At 38.2% G+C, this 19,231-nt stretch overlaps 4 protein-coding genes across 4 annotated transcripts; 3 read left to right on the top strand and 1 right to left on the bottom strand.

Annotated features, from left to right (window-relative positions):
* Window positions 1-4,270: 4,270 nt before the first annotated feature.
* On the top strand, window positions 4,271-4,873 carry HO133_007492 (uncharacterized protein; the record flags this gene model as incomplete). The annotated part of the gene is made up of 1 exon (XM_037298383.1): window positions 4,271-4,873. The coding sequence occupies one exon, from the start codon at window positions 4,271-4,273 to the stop codon at window positions 4,871-4,873; it is 603 nt and encodes a 200-aa protein (XP_037157018.1).
* Window positions 4,874-5,970: 1,097 nt separating this feature from the next.
* Window positions 5,971-6,524, top strand: HO133_007491 (uncharacterized protein; the record flags this gene model as incomplete). Its single annotated transcript, XM_037298382.1, has 2 exons — window positions 5,971-5,989; window positions 6,037-6,524. 2 exons carry the CDS (start codon window positions 5,971-5,973, stop codon window positions 6,522-6,524), a joined length of 507 nt encoding a protein of 168 aa, XP_037157017.1.
* Window positions 6,525-7,198: 674 nt separating this feature from the next.
* Window positions 7,199-7,831, bottom strand: HO133_007490 (uncharacterized protein; the record flags this gene model as incomplete). The annotated part of the gene is made up of 2 exons (XM_037298381.1): window positions 7,199-7,686; window positions 7,741-7,831. The coding sequence occupies 2 exons, from the start codon at window positions 7,829-7,831 to the stop codon at window positions 7,199-7,201; spliced, it is 579 nt and encodes a 192-aa protein (XP_037157016.1).
* A 2,444-nt stretch (window positions 7,832-10,275) lies between these two features.
* On the top strand, window positions 10,276-11,037 carry HO133_007489 (uncharacterized protein; the record flags this gene model as incomplete). The annotated part of the gene is made up of 3 exons (XM_037298380.1): window positions 10,276-10,312; window positions 10,362-10,599; window positions 10,791-11,037. The coding sequence occupies 3 exons, from the start codon at window positions 10,276-10,278 to the stop codon at window positions 11,035-11,037; spliced, it is 522 nt and encodes a 173-aa protein (XP_037157015.1).
* Window positions 11,038-19,231: the final 8,194 nt, after the last annotated feature.

Genomic DNA, 19,231 nt, shown 5'->3' with positions numbered 1-19,231 from the left:
TTCTTTTTTATTATTATAATATTTATATAGTAAGAGACTTATTTTATAATAACGTTAAATAAGATTAAATATTAGATAAAATAGCGGCCTAGTAGAGAGAATACTACTTACGAGGTCTTTTTATAATAATTCTATTATAATATAAGCCTAATAACCCTCTAGATTTATAAAATAATTATAAATTAAGATATATAAGTAATTTCTTCTTTATTAAATAGAAATACTTTAAGTATAATATAAATAGCTTATCGCGCTAACGATAATATTAAAATATTATAACTTTTCTTAATATAATATTTCTCTTTTTATACACCAAATTTTTTCGTGCTAGATATATTTTTTCTTAATAATTTTTTTAATAAATTAAAGTACTTTAAGCTATAGATTAAGAAGATTTTTATATTAACGATAATATTAAAATATCGCGACTTTTTTTAATATAATATTCTTTTTTTAGTCACTAAAACTTTTCACGCTAGACGTATTTTTTCTTTTTTTACCCACAAATAATTTAATTCTTTTTTTATACTTTATATATATTTCTTAACTAATATATATTATTCTTTATTTAAATTATCTAATAACTTTATTTATATTCTTTAGACTTAATATTATATTCTTTCTCTATTAAATAATATATAATATAAATAAATTATTGTCGAAGACTTCTATCTTTATTTAATTTAAATTCACTTAAAAAAATTAGCTCTATAAAGAATATTAATCTTACTATTAACTTTAATCTACTCGTAATCTAATAAAACTATAAATAATATTATATTAATAATCGAAATTAACTTCTATACGAAAAATATAACTATCGAATTAATATCTAAAAGTAAATATAGATAAGTTTTAATAATAATTAAATCGCTATAGTCGATATTATTTAAAACGCGATCTCTTATTTTAATAATTAACTCTTCTTTCTCGATAACTATAGAAATATTAATAAAATTATACTTTAGAATATTATATTATAAAGAGTATAATATAACTTTAAAATAGCTATTACTATAGCTTTATCTAATATTATCTTTATTTTTCTTTAAAATAATATTATTACTTATTCTCGCTTTAAGATTTTCTTTAATACTATTATTTAGTTTAATTATAATATATTAATAAAGTTTAATTTAACTTAATTATTAAAGATAATTAAGCTTATTTTCTAAGATAAGATCTCTATATAAAACTACTACGATATTAAAACTATCGATTATATATTTTAAGATATTCAAAAAAACTCTACTTCTTTTAATAATATAGTTATATATTTCTATAATAACTTTTATTAAATTCTTCTAATTATTAAAAATATTAAATTAAATTATATCGCTTAAGCTACGTTAAGAGTATTTTATCTTTAAAATTATATTTAATTTCTTAAATTAATAGAAAATATAAGATTTTAAAATTCTAATCTAACTAATTAAGATTAAACTAATATAAAAAAATTCGCTTAAAAATTATTAGATATAAATAATAATATCTTAATAAGCTTTAAAGAATAAGAAGTAATTAATTAATCTACTAGCTAATTATTAAATAACTTTATTATTTAACTAATTAATATTATTTATAATAATTTTAATCTATATTAAATAGCTAATTTCTATATATCTAAAATAATTCTTTATACTCTTAATAAGAATATTATTTAATTTAATAATTAAATTTTTAATAAGTTTTTTAGAGCTAAGATTATTTATAATAGTAGAAATTAAGTTATTAATAAGAAAGATAGCTTTCTTATATCTACTAAAATAATAAATATCTTTAAATTAATCTTACTTTTATTCTATTATTTAAAATTAAAATAGAATCATATAATAATATTATTAAGAAATTTAAAGTAGTATATAAATTTATATAATAAGATATATCTATAAATTAAATATATTAGATCTAAAATATTCGATTATTATATTCTTAAAAGCGAATATAATAATAAATAATATTATATATTATATATTTCTCTAACTTCATCTAATTCGAATAATCTATATACTCTCTTTTAATATATTTAATTTTTAATCTAATTAGCCTTTAATATAATAATTAATAAATTATAAAATTAATTATTATATTACGTCGATCTATATTTATATTCTAAGATTTTTATTTATAACTAACTATATATAGCTCTAAATCGAGTTATTAATAAAATTAGCTTATTAATTATAATTTTAAATAATCTATTAAAAAAATAACTTACTCGACTAATAAGATATATTAAAAATAAGATTATTAAGTAAATACTTTTTTTTTAGATAAGAATATAATTAGTTAGCGATTTATAGTAATAGAAGTAAATTAAATATCGTATAGAAAGTAAATAAAGTTCGATTTAACTTAGAGTTAGAGCTTTTATCTTCTTTATTAATTTTATAATAATAAAAGTAAATTAAAAATATATAGTAAGCGATTAGAATTTAATTTAACTTAGAACTAAAATTAAAATTCGATTTAACTTAGAAAAATCCAACTTTATAAATTTAATTCATAGGCCTTTACTTATAGTTATATTAAAAAGAAAGCAATACTAAGTTATATAAAATAAGTCTCTATATAATATATTTTTTAGAGTATATATATTTAATTATAGATAAAGTAAAATAATTTAATAATAATAGTAATATCTTAAGATTTAATTTCACTTAATCCTATAATATAGTAGACGTCTCTACGAGCCACGTCTATACTATACGTTTATATAAAGTCTATATTAATACCTAATAATATAACGCTCTGAGTCGAACCTTTAATATACTCGCTATTATCGAGTATCTTTTAACACCGTTTAAATCGATTCTTTTAATAGATCTATCGATATTACAATAAACTTATACGCTATAAGACTTGCCTTATTTACGTTATAGTCACACATATATTTAAGTACCTCTACCGTAGCCCGTACTAGCTTCCATCGAGAATTCAATCTTACTTTTTCATTCTCGAATCTAACGATATTCTTACTATATAATCTTAATTCTTATAACTAGAATAGTAACGATACTCTATTCGATTTTCACGCTACTCGATTATCGGAGTATCTATTTATATATATAACACAGCAGAAGAAGAAGCATCGGAATCAGAAGACTCGCCAGCAATATAAGAGGTCTCTATAAGCCGTCCAGTCAGCCACTTAGCCAGCTCACCAAGTATTATTAACCCCACCCACTCAGTTAAAGCAAGAGGAGGAAACACTACAGCAGGCAAATGCGGAGAACACTGCGGAGAAATCAAGCGGCAACAAGGCCACCATCATCAAGAACACGGCTCAACTCTCCATAATCCCACGTCAGGTCGCCACTCAGCAGGAGAACGACACTACAATTTGGCCTGCTGTCTCCACATGCCTGGGCAATATCACATTGTGGTACATCACTGCAATGACGTCACAAGAGGAGGATCTACTGCGACGATCACAGCCAATTGGGCCTCTGCAGGAGGAACATCGGACGATACATATTTGGACGAATTGAAACCGTCCGATATCCTACTCCGACAGTCATTTCATTATTCAAAAGTTTTCATTTCGGCAGGAGATTTCGCGGGATGCACACCACTAATTAGCCTGGCATCTCCATTCATTTCCGGCATTCGAAGAATCATGCATGCATACTTCTTGCCATAAGGACATGGCATTTCTCTGTTTTTTGTGGGCAATTGTCATGAGATGCCTCAGGGATACTCATAGGGCCACTAGCGTAGGCTTGGCACCGCACATATCTACCCTACAGACCACATAGATTAATTAACATCTTTTACAACTATATACATATATAAGTCAAACCATAATGATTCCTTAACAAATAAGCTATAATAATTTCTAGTCTATATAAACTCTTACTATTCTAATAGATAGGCTATAATATTTATCTTTAACTTTAGATAGCTCTATTATTAATTTCCTCGTAATTTATTAATTCTTTTTTATAGCTTTAGACTTATATAATTATTAGGCGATTTTTCTATATAAGTACTTCTAGCTTTTTATATACTAGATAATATTAGCTAGAAGTTAAGTAATAATTATATAAACTTACTATTCTTATTATTAAGATCTAGTTTTTTTATTAATATTTTAATAATATTAATATAATACTTTATAAATATTTCAATATTAATAAATATAATAATAGTATTTATAATATTATTATAGATTATTTAGTAGTAAGCTCGAACTATTTATTTTACGTTAGTTGTATTAGTAAGGTAGATAGATACTTATAGCTAGAATTCGAACTTTTTATTTAATGAGATGCCGCAGGAGGGCGTTGAGGGAGTAGCTTGGAGCGCAGCGATGAGGAGTCAGCTGGAGCGCATAGTCGCCGGGCTGGACGAGAAGCTCGCAGACTGTCTTCCTGCGTACATGGTGCCGTCAGCATACATCCCAGTGAGGCAGATGCCAATGACGGTGTCCGCAAAGACAGACCGGAAGCGGCTGCGTGAGATAGGATCATCGCTATCAGTTGAGCAGCTGGCGGCGTTTGAGGCGACAGGCGATGAGAAGCGAGCACCGTCGACAGAGATGGAGCGGAGGCTGCAGACGCTGTGGGCAACAACGTTAAGCCTGGACACCGAGAAGATAGGGGCAGGCGACAGCTTCTTCCGCATGGGCGGCGACTCCGTCAGCGCGATGAAGCTGGTTGGAGCGGCCCGGCTGGAAGGCGTGTCGTTGACAGTGACCGATGTGTTCCGGAAGCCACGACTGTCGGATATGGCGGTGGAAGCAACATCTATGGCTGGTGGTGAGAGTGAGCTAGCTGAGCTTGCATCCTTCTCGCTGTTGGATGATCGTCTCAGTGTTCTGCATACGAGCATTCGCTCTCGTAAAGATCCTACTACAGCGCAGACACACTAATTTTCTTTGGTTTTGCACTTTCTACTTGATGATTGCCTTTATAAATGTTAATAGGCATTGGTTAGGTAAGGCATCCTATCGTTTTTCACCACACTTGACAAGGCATGTGGATCTTGACCAGACGGTGCTTTGAGGTATGGGCAATTGGTTTGGGATACGAAATATGATGACTGGCGGCCTCTTTCTGTGCAACTCGGGCGAGCATCTTTCCAAGCGATGAGCGCTGGGTCAAACGATTAGCTATTTTTCTTTACGTATTTGTTCCGATTCGATCAGAAGCTCGTTATTCTTGGAGAAAGACACCGGACTACCCATTCATGAAAAATCTGAGGATTTAGGCGATTTATCTGTCAATTTAGTAGTTGCAAATTTCATGAATTTCATACGCTGCAGACTTTTAGTTCATACATCAAACGCTGCGTCACCTTTTTATAAGAAGAGTGTACCATAATTCATTCGCTCAATCTTCTAACCACCTGACCACAATTGGTTGTTTTATAGAGTCGATATTTTCTCAGTGCCTGCGCCTGATGTGCGCAATCAACATTTCTCTCAATGCAACATCTACGGCAGCATCACTCGAGCGCGAGTAATGGCAGATAGGACATTTTGAATATGGTGGATCGCCTATGTCATGCTGACGCTCGTGGCGGTCTCGATCATATGGGTGGTCGAAAGAGATGGCCAGGCGCTAATGGCTCATTCTATGGGAATGCCATCAGACTACAGCGGAATGTCGCTTCTGGCAACGGCGAGCATTTTTTCATCAGAGTTGAGAAATAGAGTGATTTGGGGTCTCGTGATGATGGATGAGTATTCCAGGGGACTGTGAAAAAAGGAGAGTAGAAATGTAGTATTCCACCCATCTAACCATAGGTGCACACATAATTCACTTGATAGCGGTGCACACTTAACAGGGATCGTGACAAATTGCTGCAGTCATGGGAATGTCGATTCGAGACAGTTCTGGAGGTTCCATACACGAACAAGTACTAGCATATATTACAGCCTGCAGTTCCTGAGCATTTTCATGAAGAGCTTAAAAGGGCTGCATCCGCATCTAGATTCTCGCTTTTTATCATCGATCGCTCCAAATCATGTCGGACCAGTTGCTAAGTACGACGGTCCAATTCTCAAGACGTACCCACTAACGCAATGGACAGGTCACCCCCAAAAGTTATACTCCACCATCGAGACAACTCTCTATGACGATGTTTCAGGACCACGGGGTTACTCCGAGCCTATTCTGACCCCATTCTTCATCCCGCAATCCGAGAGCGCTCATGGCTGTCTACGGGTAAACGTCCTAGCCGGTACTGATCTGGAGACGACATTGGGTGTGGGACAAACGCCTTTTCTATATGCTATTGGGCTGCTCCACAAAGCCAAGCGACTTGGTACAATCGTTGGTAGTCAAGAGGGGCTTCTTTTCACTATTTTTGATATATACTCAAGGCCGGCGCTCTATGACACAATCAATCCATTGGATCCCCTCCTGTTCGCGCGTGCCACGGCCTCTCTTGACGAACAAAGGAAGTTCTACAACAGAGTCTGGAGGCTGTATATGCACTCCGATCGCTACATTCTCGTCTTTGCCATCGGCCAGCGTAGAAAGTTGAGACTAGTTATGCCGGACTTTATCTATTTTTAAGTTTAGTTCACTTTGAAGTGCTAAGAATCTTGATATTGTAGTAGGTTTAGCAAGTTCGTAGGTCTAGCTGGGACCACTGAACGCCCTTAGAAGGTCTCTCCTAGGAATATTCTCCCAAGACGTCCTAAGTGCTGATCGACTGCATAATCTAAGGCAGCATTAGGCTCGTAAGCGACCAGTATAGCAAGCAGGCCGAACAAGCTGTCCACTTCATAGCTAAGCTGCCTCAGGAACCAAAAGTCGCCAGGGCAATACTAGGCAGGAGGTCTAAGCATCTAGGGGCGGGCGCCGCAGTCACAAGGTCGGCAACATCAACCGTGTCGATTATGACAGGATATTGCGTATGAGGTGAGCGACATACCTTCGATCACGGCTCACAGGTAGTTGTTGGTATAGAGCTTGGCGATGTTGGCGAAGCCAAATTGGTGGATTTCATATATGCTGACGCTGTGATCAAGGCCAGGCTGACTCTTCCCACGAGACTGGTCTTAGCGCCGTCTCGTACAATGAGATTGACCAGTAATGCCTGTAGTATAGATAAGGTCTGTTATATTGTCATTGCACTTGACAGTATTGTGCGGAAACTTCGAACACATGTTTCATTGCGTACTATCATAAACAAATAATGGCAAAAGAGCTTGGATTGAGCAGCATAAAACACCGTACTGATGCTACTAAACTGACAAGTGGCTCGCAGTCTCCCATGCTCCCATTGCTGGACCAAAGTCAAGGGATGATACCCACGACGGAGCCCACTGAACTTTGATCTTTTGATAAAAGGCTCCTCCTTTGTCTGTATGTATACCCGGCGACGTCTTGACGATCTTCCAAGTCTTTTGGGCATAATGGAGTTTCTCAGCAGACAGCAGACTGGGCGTCCATCGTACCAAATATCGCTTTGCTCGTTTTGCACGCAATCCTTGACCTCGGACAAGACGCATTTGTAGTATTTCTTCCACCTCCCACAACCTCTCGGAAGACTCTATCGTATGCGTTTTCGACGTAGATACGTACATTGGGGAGGATCGTGTAGGGAGGGCTGTAAAGGTATTCTCGGTAGGCCAAGTAAAGGTAGGAAGGGGTGGTGAAACTCTTAGACTGATAGGGATGTTGTTGTCGCTGCTACAGAGTATTGTAGAGTTACGAGGTATTGAAAGTGATGCTTGAGGCAGATCTTATTAGTGAGGGAGGTAAAATAACGTTCTAGATAACTCACTGTGTTTTTTCAACTCCTCGGATTTCAAAGTTGTATCGCTTGTCTCATTGATAGCTGCTTCTCTGGCAAATTCAGGCCACCATGTTGGCATTCTAAAGACGGGGTTTAGCGACACGCGAAGCGACGGCCTTTTCCTGCGAACCATAATTGTAGCTACAGGCCGTTCGTTCAGTCTTATAGAAGGTACGTCTTTTGTTGGCGTAAGGAGGTCTCTGATACAGAAGAGACACAGGACTTGGGACAGGACCTCATAAGACCTTCGAGTCTGGCACCACACGCTCGCGTCGATCGATCTCTACTCAATCAGCTCGTTAGTGGGGGAGCGAAAAGCCAGTGGCTTGATGCACGTGCCGCTGTTAGTTGCCACCCGAGACGTGCATGAGTACTTGGAGTGGTAGTTGCCTCCTTCACAAGCTGTTACTCCGCCTCCAAATCGTCGATCATCGCGATCCAGGCTTCCCATTGCTGAGGAGTCCGTCGATGACGGCACAGTGTGCCTGTTACATCAGCTCCTTCGTTTCAACCAGCACCAATCAGGAACGTATTCTGCGCATGATCACTGCATGGATGCCTGTAGATCATACCAGGCTACCGCTCGTGCGCAGAGCTAAAGACGTTCAATGCTTATCGAGGTCCCACTCTTTCAGCTCTCGTTCGTGCTCGCTCTCGAGAATGCAGCGATCAGATCAATTCTTGTTGAAGATGACTTCAACTCCTGTGTACCTGTCACTGAGTATTTTGCGCCGTTCGCAGAGCACCCAAAAAGCGAGTCCGTACCTCTGCCTGAAGATACTCCTCTCCTCAGTAACTGCTTTTCAGAATCCCCATTATCGCCCAGAAGTATATAGATGTAGTTGCGCCGTTCGACCGCGTGTAGACTGTCTAGCCTCGAAAAGCTGGGGTAGCGTTCTATGTCCTTGCTTATCCCGGCACAGCCCTCGCATCCACGGTAGTCAAACCAACCTAATCAGCCTGGAATGAGAGCGCGTAGAAAAACTACAGATGAGCCAGTAGAGCAGCTGACAGTGGAGCACGAGAAGGGCGATCATCGTAAAGAAGACCCCTTCGAGATAGTAGCCCCGGCCGCGTCATGAGACAAGACAGCTGTTGGTCTCGATCGCCACGAGCGAGGCCGTTCTAGGTAAGAACCCCGAGCTGTACATCAGCTAATGAGTGGGCAGTGCATTATTCGCCGACGCCGTCGTTCTGGGCTGGTCTGGTGTGGAGGCGCAGTGCAGCAGCTGAACCGCTGGCTGCGAAGGTTGTCAGTACGGGAAACCTCGATCTCCAGCTCAAATCTCGATCGATAGGGGAGACGTACGGGAGGTGAGACTTACGTAGCGTGGGGTCTAAGGAAAAGTGTAGGCGAACAGAGGATTATTCGAATGAGAAAACAGCGAGGGATGTCGAGGGGTTTAAATGTTCTTCTTGATATTTCGGCCAAGAACGCTTTACCCGATTGGGCGCTAGTGTAGCCGCTTTACCGAGTTCGGGAATTCACGAAGGTTGCAGCGTCCGGAGGTCCGCACCAAAAGTCCTGGACAAGCCCTAACCCTACTTTTGGAAGATAGCTCCATTTTTGTAGGAGGGGCGCTATCCGAGAGAGTCTTGGCGTCTAGGACTTATGGTGCGGACCTCCGTAAGCTGATTTCACCACTGTTATATACTAATCCTTCTTAATGCTCATTACCAGTCACCATTCTATGGTAGACTTTGATGCTCGGTGAATCTGGTCGATATCTTATCATCACTTCCTCACAGTGTTATATAGCATTTCTATTATGATTTCCTAATCACTCAGATTAACAGCGTTCATCAACGCGATGCCTAATAATTAAGGAGTAAGAACCATTACCTCTACGAAGGCAGTTATAAAGAGGAAAAGAATAATCTACAACGAGCCAGACGAAGCGCGTCAGAAGAAGAGGATTTAAGATAATCAATCTTATGCGATAAAACGAAAATTCAAAGAGGATGCCGGCGAATAATTTCGATTCTCTCTAAAAAGAAAGATTCTCGTAACGCCTACGATTCGATTACAGAGCATTGTCCATCTTGGAGTGGGATGATCCAAGAAGAGATCTCTCAAAACCACCTTGCCGTCGACGCCGTCGCTCGGGCCCCATACACCCCTCAGCGCGCTCTGGCGGGAAAGCTGCTGGATGTACACACTAGCACAAAGTACGAGGCATTCACAGAAATACTATCACTGAATCTGCTCGTCGAGGAGCTGCGAGTCGTTATAAGTGATATACGAAAGATTCTTCGAGAGCTCGAGACGCTATATTCTATACCGATCCTGATCACATCACATCCCACACCGTCATTCTCTATCGAGGATCTTCTAAATTAAGTCTCTAAATTTAAAAACGCTAAAATCGAAGTTTTCGATTCTTCTATTTATAATTATAAGGATGCCACGCGAGGAGCAAGCGTCGAGGAATTCATCAAAGCCTTTTCTAAGCATGCGCCGACTGCAGCTGCACTGAATTTCCTAGACATCAACAATACCACTGGTATCCAATTCCTCCCACGATGCGTAATCGAAGGATGCCTGGAGACGAAATGCCAGGTAAGGTTACGGCAACGGGCGAGAGTAGTTAGTTTAGAAAAAAACTTAGGCGAGCTGGGGGGCATAAAGATCCATCCCGAGTTCTTCATAGCGACCAAAAAAGGCGGCATCTCTCCTCAGCATGTGGACAACCTTGGTAAAATGACCTGTGTCATGATGCTCGAGGGAGTCAAATTCTGGTACATCCCTGCAGGCGATCGAGACGCAATCCGACGGGACCATCGTGCTGGTGACACTGCACCGGGTTCAGTGCAGCTGAAGATTAAGCTGGATGTTGGCAAGGTCTTGTGAGCAGGCTGTCCCGAAAGACTTGTCACTAAGATACTAACGGTTCGACTAGTATACAGATGCCAGGTCAAGTCCATGCTGTATGGTCACAGACTGATTGTCTGATGGTCGGTGCACACTTCTATACCGCAGCCACATTTGCAACGTCTCTCGATTGTATTCATGAGCAACTTGTGGGAAATATCCGCAGTAATGAAGACGCTTCCTCAGATGACTGGACCACCCTGACTACCATTATTACTTTTCTCGACGACCGAGAATGCTTCACGGAAAAGGAGTCTTATCGCGCCTATGAAAGCCTCAAGAACTTGAACGAATCACCACAGCTACTATCCCATTTCAAGTCTCTCGAGAATGGCTCGAAGTTGCAGCAGGCTCTCAAGAATTTCCAGACTACGGCAAAGAAAGTGTTGAAAAAATGGCAGGACAAGGCTTAGACGGTGTTAATAGCGGCCTCGGTAATTAGCTAGAAATCTTTAATAGTAATTAGACCTCGATCGATTGCCTACTAGCATTAAAGGTTGACCAGTTCTCTTGCCCCAGATACTCGAAACGCGTAATAAAACGTATTATCGATATGTTATATATAGAAAAGACTTAGATAATTCTTTTTTATTATATTATAGATATTATAGATTAATAAAGATCTTAAATATATAGCGTATCTTCTAGTTTAATCTAGCTAGACTATAATATCTAAAATCTAAAGTATAATAAGATTAGTAGAAAATATGCTTAGTATAAATTTATATTAAACGCTTATTCGATACCGAACTCCTATTTAGTACTAAACGCCTATTCGATGCCGGACACCCATTCGATATCGAATTATTTATTAAGGTAGTACGGGTCGAATTTACTATATAGGCTTCGTCTTCAACCTATATAAAGAAGCTGCCGTTTATGATATACCGCTAACTTCGCTAACCTATGAGACTGGGTCTGATATTCACACCTACGACATCTTACAGAATTGCTTAGGAATGTACTTAAGGTGAGAAAAAACGCAAAACGAGTAAGACTTCAACAAAGGCATCCTTCCCAGCAGGCGTGGATCAACAATATTACCTGGAATAGTTGTCGGATCACAAGTCCTTGCCTTTCCACTTTAAAAGAGACTCTTTTGAGAAGTCATCGACCATACCTCCCGATGAACCGATGGTCGTGAGTAGAAGGTGTAGTGATTTCGTTTCACTCCTTCCTTCACGGCTCAAATCACGCTTCTTTAAAGCAAGAATGCGTCGGGCGTCATTGAAAACGCTTCTATGAATAGAGAGTGACGGATATGGATGAAACTTCAAGGAAACGTTTTGGCGACCGTTTGAAAAGATTTGTGACAGGGATGATGGCTGGTCCTTACTGGAATGTCTCGAAGGTCTTGAGATAGATAATTTTGTTGAGTGGGCGGGTGACGATATGCTTGAAGGACGAAACAGCGAAATATTTAACAAAATGCGTTAACTGGACTGGGATGATAACCTTGAATTAATGTCGATGAGCGACGAGGGGGGTATTCTCCCTCGCGTAGCTGAGTGGGCTTCGGAGACTCCAGGCAGTTCTGATTGACTTCTATCAAGCGAAGGCCTCCCAAAGGGGCCGAGAGACTCTTTGATTCAAGCATGGCCTAAGTTTGATGGAGCTTACCGACAGCACGATGATTGATTTTCAGTGTGAACGACTCCAGAGACGCGTTAGCGAAGATGGAAGATTGGATAAAGATTGTTTTAGACATAGCGGAGATACTATCTGGAAGAAATTCTATGATATAACAGTAGATCAAGATTAAAGTAGTAGGGTCAAGGCTTACTATCTCCCGTTTTCATTTATTTCTACAGTATAATGATTATAAGTCTATTTATAATTCTTACCTTCGTTATAATAAAGAGAACTTGATATATATTTCTCGTGCATGCGCTCCAGAACCTAGCAAAAAAAATGCTTCTTGAATGATAAAGATAAAACGTTCTATAATAATTATTCTCTTCCTTAGTGCACTCACCGTTCTAATCGTAATTCTTCTACGACTATAATTAACGTCTTCGTACTATCTAAGTAATAGAGTATTCGCAAGTAATTAAATCGATATCTATCGAACTATCTTTAGATATCAAATAGTAATAGATACGCTCGTTAGCTACTTATTTAGACTAGTAGTAATATTATTATCTAACTTAGCGATTAATAAATTAATATCTATTACCGCCTCCGTATCTTTATAACTACTCTTTATACCTTCGTAAATATCTATTATATATACTTTTAATAGTAATAGTAATGATAATAATAGTGGTAATAGCGGCGGCGGCGAGCTCTAAAGCGTCTAACTGAGGCTTACAGTTTCCTTTAGTCTAGTAAGTATAGAGAATCTATACTAAGCGAGCTTAACTCGACTTTATAATTAGATTAAATAAAATTATTATTCGAACTACGTAATTAAGGCCAGGTTTCTAAATAATAGTAATCTATATAATCTACTTATTATTACTACGCTCTATAGCTTAGAAGCTATACTATATAATATACTTAAAAACTCGAACTTCGATATAAATAAGTTTCTTTTTTAATTAGCTATAGGGGTTATTAATTAATTTTTTTTATAGAGTAACTAATCTAGACTAAAAATACTCTTCTTAAAGAATAAAATTAGTTATTAGCTTTAAAATCTTAACTTTTTTTAACTTATTTTAAGATAATAATTAGATTCTAATAAATATCGTTAGAATTAGAATCTAATATTTAATCTTATCGAATATATATTAAATATATTAATTTAGAAGTAATAAGATAATAAACTTCTATATATAACTATTAGTAAAGGCTATATTCTTATAATTTAGCGTTTAATAATAAGAGCTTAATATTAGATAGAGTTTTAAACTAAATTACTACGTAACGTTTAACGCGATTAATAGTTTTCATTCTTTAATAAGTTAGTGTATTAATTAGTTAAAGAGACTATTTTAAGAAATTACGTTAATATAGTAAAATATTTATTAGAATAGAAGAATATCGAAGTATATCTTTAATACCTTAATTCGCGCGGTGAAAACGTTCTATATTTAGTATTAAGACTCTATAGCTTAGCGATGTTTTATCTTCTAATTTCTCGTTTTTAGAGAGGTATACGTTAGATAGACTATCGGGGAGATACGACCCTCGTTCGAATTATTATAAGCTCTTTAGATCTACGAAATCGATATGTGTTAACGAGGATATTGCTCTTACTAGACAGTGCTAATAGAAATAGTTATTTCTGAAATAAGTAGTAAGATCCTCTACGGATAGTAGTGCGGCTTAAAGATTTAGATATATGCGATCTCTTGATATTTATTAATAAATTCAGTTCACTCTTAATTCTAACACGTGATTATAATAAGCAAATGATTTTAAAGGATATAACTCTCGAGAACTAGAAGAAGTTGCTGGCTATATTGTAATTATTACTCACATATGCTAACGTAGCATCGAAGTCGGCTAATGATAGCTCTGTTGGCAAGATACCGAGCGAGAAACCTCTGGATCGATCGACTTGGTGACATAATGCCACGGGGGTATACCGTCTACTAATGCTGCTCATGCAAGATCTTCGACTCGATGTTAACAATAAAGATATAGATGGTCGAACGCCTCTTATTCATGCGGTGCACAACTCCCATCAGGAAGTCATGGACATGTTAATCGATACCATGAGCGTTTAAGTGGAAATCACGGTAGTGCTGATATCGCGTCCGATTAGTATGGGTCCGCCACACCACACTTTTCGTATCGGTTGACAATTAGGGGAACAGCGCTGACTTATGGCGTGCTTGACCTGGAACTTGTGGGTAGAGGAAATATTGAGGCTTCGGCTCTCTATGATATAGTCTGTATCTTCTTAGCGAAAGGAATATAGACGTTTAAATAGTTAAGGAGATATAAAAGAGTATAAATAAATAATCTAAAAATTAGAAGAACGTAGAATAGATCTACTCTATTTCGCTCTATATATATAATATTTATATAAAATATTCGTAATATCTTAAAATAGCTATTTAAATATATAGAACTCAGTTATCTTAAAGAGCCTTATATTTTTTAAGATTAATACTATTACTTAATCTCTTAAATCTTCTATAATTTTTTTTATATATCTTAATCTTCGCTATAATTATCTTATATATATCTATTCTTATAATTATCCTTAATAATAACTTCTTTATTATCGCTAACTAATATTTTATTTTTATACTCTTAATCGAATTCTTATCTTAACTCTTATTTCATAATACTATTATATTTTTAATATTTATATTATTATAAGTTAAATAGCGTTAATAAGAAAGTCTATTAAAGACGTAATAGATATTAAATATTTAAACTCTATACGAGTATAAATATTAATAAAATTTATATTCTAAAGAACTTATAAAGAAATATTATTCTCTTTAATCTCTAATAGAGATAACTTATTAAATTAACGTCTTACTAAGCTTCTTACTTCTTATAGCCTTCGTAATTATTCTAATAATATTAATTAACTCGAGAAAATCGACTTCTATTTATCTTCTAATCTAACTATCTAATAGTTCTTTAAACGATTTACTATATTTTATATTATTAATTATTATATTAATACGATTAAACTTATTAAATATAATTATAAAGACTAATTAAATATCGTTAAGATCTATAATATTAAGTTTAACGACGTAATAGTTCTTTAAGATAGTATATTCGAAGAAGATAATTCTTAGTTTACGCGCTATAGCAATTATAATATCATCGATATCGAGAACTTATTATATAAAATATTATAAAAAAAACGCATATATTCTTATTTATTATTCTTCTCAATGTAACTTAATATAAAACATCGAATAATAGAGTTTATACGCCTAGAACTTATATATATCAAAGTTTCATATTGATTCTATATCACGGTACGCCAAGGCCTCCTCCAGAGCTACCACCCAATTGGGCCTAGCGTGGCTTGGCACCGCACATATCTGCCCTGCGGGCACATAGAATAATCAACATCTTTTACACCACTATGAATTCATGACCCAGTCATCCATTTCCTTGACATTCTGGGCCTGGAAGCATCCTCCTAGTTAGTCCCGGGAGCTCTCGCTTAGGAACGTCCCTCTATAAAGACCGCATTAGCCCATAGGAGATTAGAGCAGGAAGGTCTGTGGTGCCCAAACAGGGTTTGATCTCGGTATAGTAGCACAAGCAATACGGTATGGAGTTTCATGTAAATTATAAGCATAGTAATCGCTAGATTCATAGAACCGCCGTTCGAATTGTGGGCATCAATTGGACACGGAGCCGAATATGGCCACATTGGCACTGCTATTAATAACGTTAAGCATCCCTCCACTTTTGATTTGCCGGACGCCCAGCATGTCCTCACCCCTCCGATACACCCTGTTGCAACCTGATGGAAAACTTCTCAAAGCGTTCATCCTCGGCCAGGGTAGAACCAGCATGACGTTTCGAGATGGCGCCGCTGCCTTTAAATTCCCTTTAAATAACGACCTTCTTGAGCGTCATGAGCCTTAAGACCATGCCACGGCTGAGATATCTTACAAAATACTTACAGTGCTAAAAAAGGTCTACCAATGCCTTAACAACCACGACGACATTATCAATTGCCTTGACCTCTCCGACGTGGACATCCGACTGACGCTGATGAAGAACGGCAACCTCTAAGATTAACGTTATAAAAGCCGCATTTGTATCCCAAGTCCTGTTTCAAGGACTAGAAAACTTTGTCGCGCCTCCGGAACGAGCAGCCACTCGTGTACTCAGCAGTAAGGCGGAAATCCCTTTAGTAGATTGGGATGAAAATCATCGCAATCATCAAGAAGCTTCCTCACGTCCTTATAAGGAGCTTCATCTTTTCTATCTAAGAAGTAATCACAGGCTCCCGAAGCGTAGACCTAAAAACCTTCTCTAAATATTTTCACACGGGCTTTTTTAACTTTTCGATTCTGCCGACTCGGGAACTCGCAGTAGCATCTGGGATTTTGTGGATGGATACCGATGCTATCATCCCAAATTATGAAGCCGTGTGGATAATCGCTATCTCTAAAGACGCTAAATTTGCCATTGTCGCAGGTTGTACAGATATAGTATGGTCGTACCATACTGCAAACGCCCTCTGAAGAGATCCAGGTACGCCGTTCGAGTCTGGCTGGAGCCATATGCTCGCGAGCCCGGCAATACTTCGATTTCTAAGTTAGCGGAAAAGTAAGTAATTATAAAGTCTTCGACTCGCAAGGCGCATGGCTGGATTGAGAAGGCGACATATTGGAGATCCCGGAGGCTCCCGATGCTCCACGTCACGGTCGAATCCTCCGGCAGAGAGGCTCTTGGATGGCGGCGGGCAGCGCGTTGGGCGATTGGTGTTTAGCCTTGGAACGTCCGTGATCGAACAGTTGAACAGGAGTGAGGACGCGACGGCGATCGTATCTCCCTCGATCCACTTCGATGAAGGAAGAGACGCGGGAATGGACGATGCTTAATGGTTCGACGAGAGCATCTGTCCACAATCTCCCTGAATCTTCTCACTCGGCTGACTCTTATTGCAACGCTCTGACCCTTGTTAGTGTCTAGACGTGATTAAAAAATCCTAGACTTAGCTATTAGATTAGTTATTATATTATCGAAAATTTATAAGAGATAAGTAACTATATAAATTTCCAAGTCCAGCCGTTGTAAGGCTTTCCTTTACGTCTTCTAATACTATCGTTTATCGATTATACCTCGGCGATATTAACGGCTTTAAGGGCGCGCTAACCCAAAACCGAAAGAGAAAAATCGATCGATCTATTTTACTCCCTCGAAAGCCTATCCGAGCGTACTGTTGTTCAGGCTTCCCCGCACAGCCTATCTCCGTCCTTTGTCTCAGCACAACCCTACTGTTGTCCCTAATCCATTCCTCTATACGATAATATTGGTGCAATTGCGAGCGCCGGATTTGTCCAACTAGTTGATTTTAATTCCTCCTTCCTTTCCGAAGCAGGGATTATGGTCAGTGGCCTAACAACGTTCGTCTAACTTCCTGCAAACATCAGAAAGCGCAAAGCCCGATACGTCCCGGTTAGTAAAGCTGACGGATAACAGGCCACGCCCTCTTCTCTTTATTATTTGTCTTATTTCCCTAGTCTAACGGAGAGTGAACTATTCTAAGATCATTACACTTGCCAAATAACAAAATATTTGTGAACCTTGCAATGCTTTGGTCTATGATTGAGCTGGGCCAGCGCATAAAGGGTGCACTGGTTATTGCCCCTAACCGGTTGACTGTTAGTGGGCCGCCTCGCGTCCAAGTTGTTCCTACCCCATTACACCAGTACTTGACGGACCTAATTCAAGTCACAATGGGGATGCGGGCCACTCTCCCTGACGTTTGTCCATTACTGGTGACGATTGAGCGCTGATCCTCTGCACCTCTCATTGGTTCAGAGAAGGAAAGTAGTCATGCATCGACACGTCATAGGAACTTATTCGCTTTCGGCACATTTGGTTATGCATGTTTTCGGAAAGCTGTCAGCCGTTCCCCCCGAGCCTTGACAAAATCGACAAGTGGTCGGGCACAGTATCTTCTCGACAGAAGGGCCAGTCCAGGGTGATTAATGGACAGCTCATGGCGAAAGAAAAATTTCGTCCATGGCTGCATTAAGACGAAAAAGATTATGCAAGAACCCGACGCCCGGACCCATGCCGGACGACCCCCGTTTCTCACCTCCGCAGCCAGCGAATCAGTAAACATTAAGTGGTCGATTGCGAGGTCCCGTTTCCTGAGACGAAGATTTTGGCAATATATCCGCTCGAGAAGCTTCTTCACTTCACCATGAATACTGGGACGCTTGTTATCCAACACTTCAACGATTCCGGCTGCGGCGGCCAGTGGTTCCGCTTATCTTCTTGCTCTCGGCTCTCCCGCATCGGTGTTTATTTGCATTAGCAGTATCCCAATTCCTGAGACCACGTATCGATGTAAGTATCGTGTCGTGGGTAGCTGCATGGCGACCTAATGTGGGGCCACATGACTAATTTCTCCCGAGTCACTGGGCCCAGATGGGCGTGGATGGAGGGGAGCCAAAGGAGATTCACGTTCCGATCAAAAGTCGAGGAACCGAGAACTAATCTCATTACGCGCAATTCTTGCCCTCATTGGGGCATTATCCTGCAAGACAGAGCCTAGACCGAATCCGGCTTCCTCGATACCAGCAAGCAGATAACAGTTGGAAAATGCTTTTTCTTTGTGTAGAGTAACAAGCTTAGGATCTCAATTACCCGGCATCTCTACGTCAATAAACCGCCGACAATTCACCTCTTCTAATTTCTCTCGAAAAGCTTAGTTCAGGTCGAAACGCATATTTCATTTGTGCCGCTATGCTTTTAGCACCGACCTCGTAAAATAAAAGGCTTCTAAAGAAGTTTATATGAGCTTAAGTTCAGGATAGCGCTTTACTACTATAGAGGCGAGGTAGGAATATAGAGTAAAATTTTAGTATGTTCAGAATTAAAACTCTATAGGCCTGGCCTTCTCTTTTAACATCGGTTACATCTAACCTATAGAGTCTTAAAAGCTTAGTTTAAGCTATATATGCTGTAGTCTCCGTATAAAGACGCATTCACGTA

The sequence above is a fragment of the Letharia lupina genome (genome assembly GCF_014066315.1).
Source record: "Letharia lupina isolate WasteWater1 chromosome Unknown contig_3, whole genome shotgun sequence".
Taxonomy (NCBI): domain Eukaryota; kingdom Fungi; phylum Ascomycota; class Lecanoromycetes; order Lecanorales; family Parmeliaceae; genus Letharia; species Letharia lupina.
Note: the sequence above shows the minus strand (reverse complement) of the source record. Positions and strands in the feature narration are given on the sequence as shown.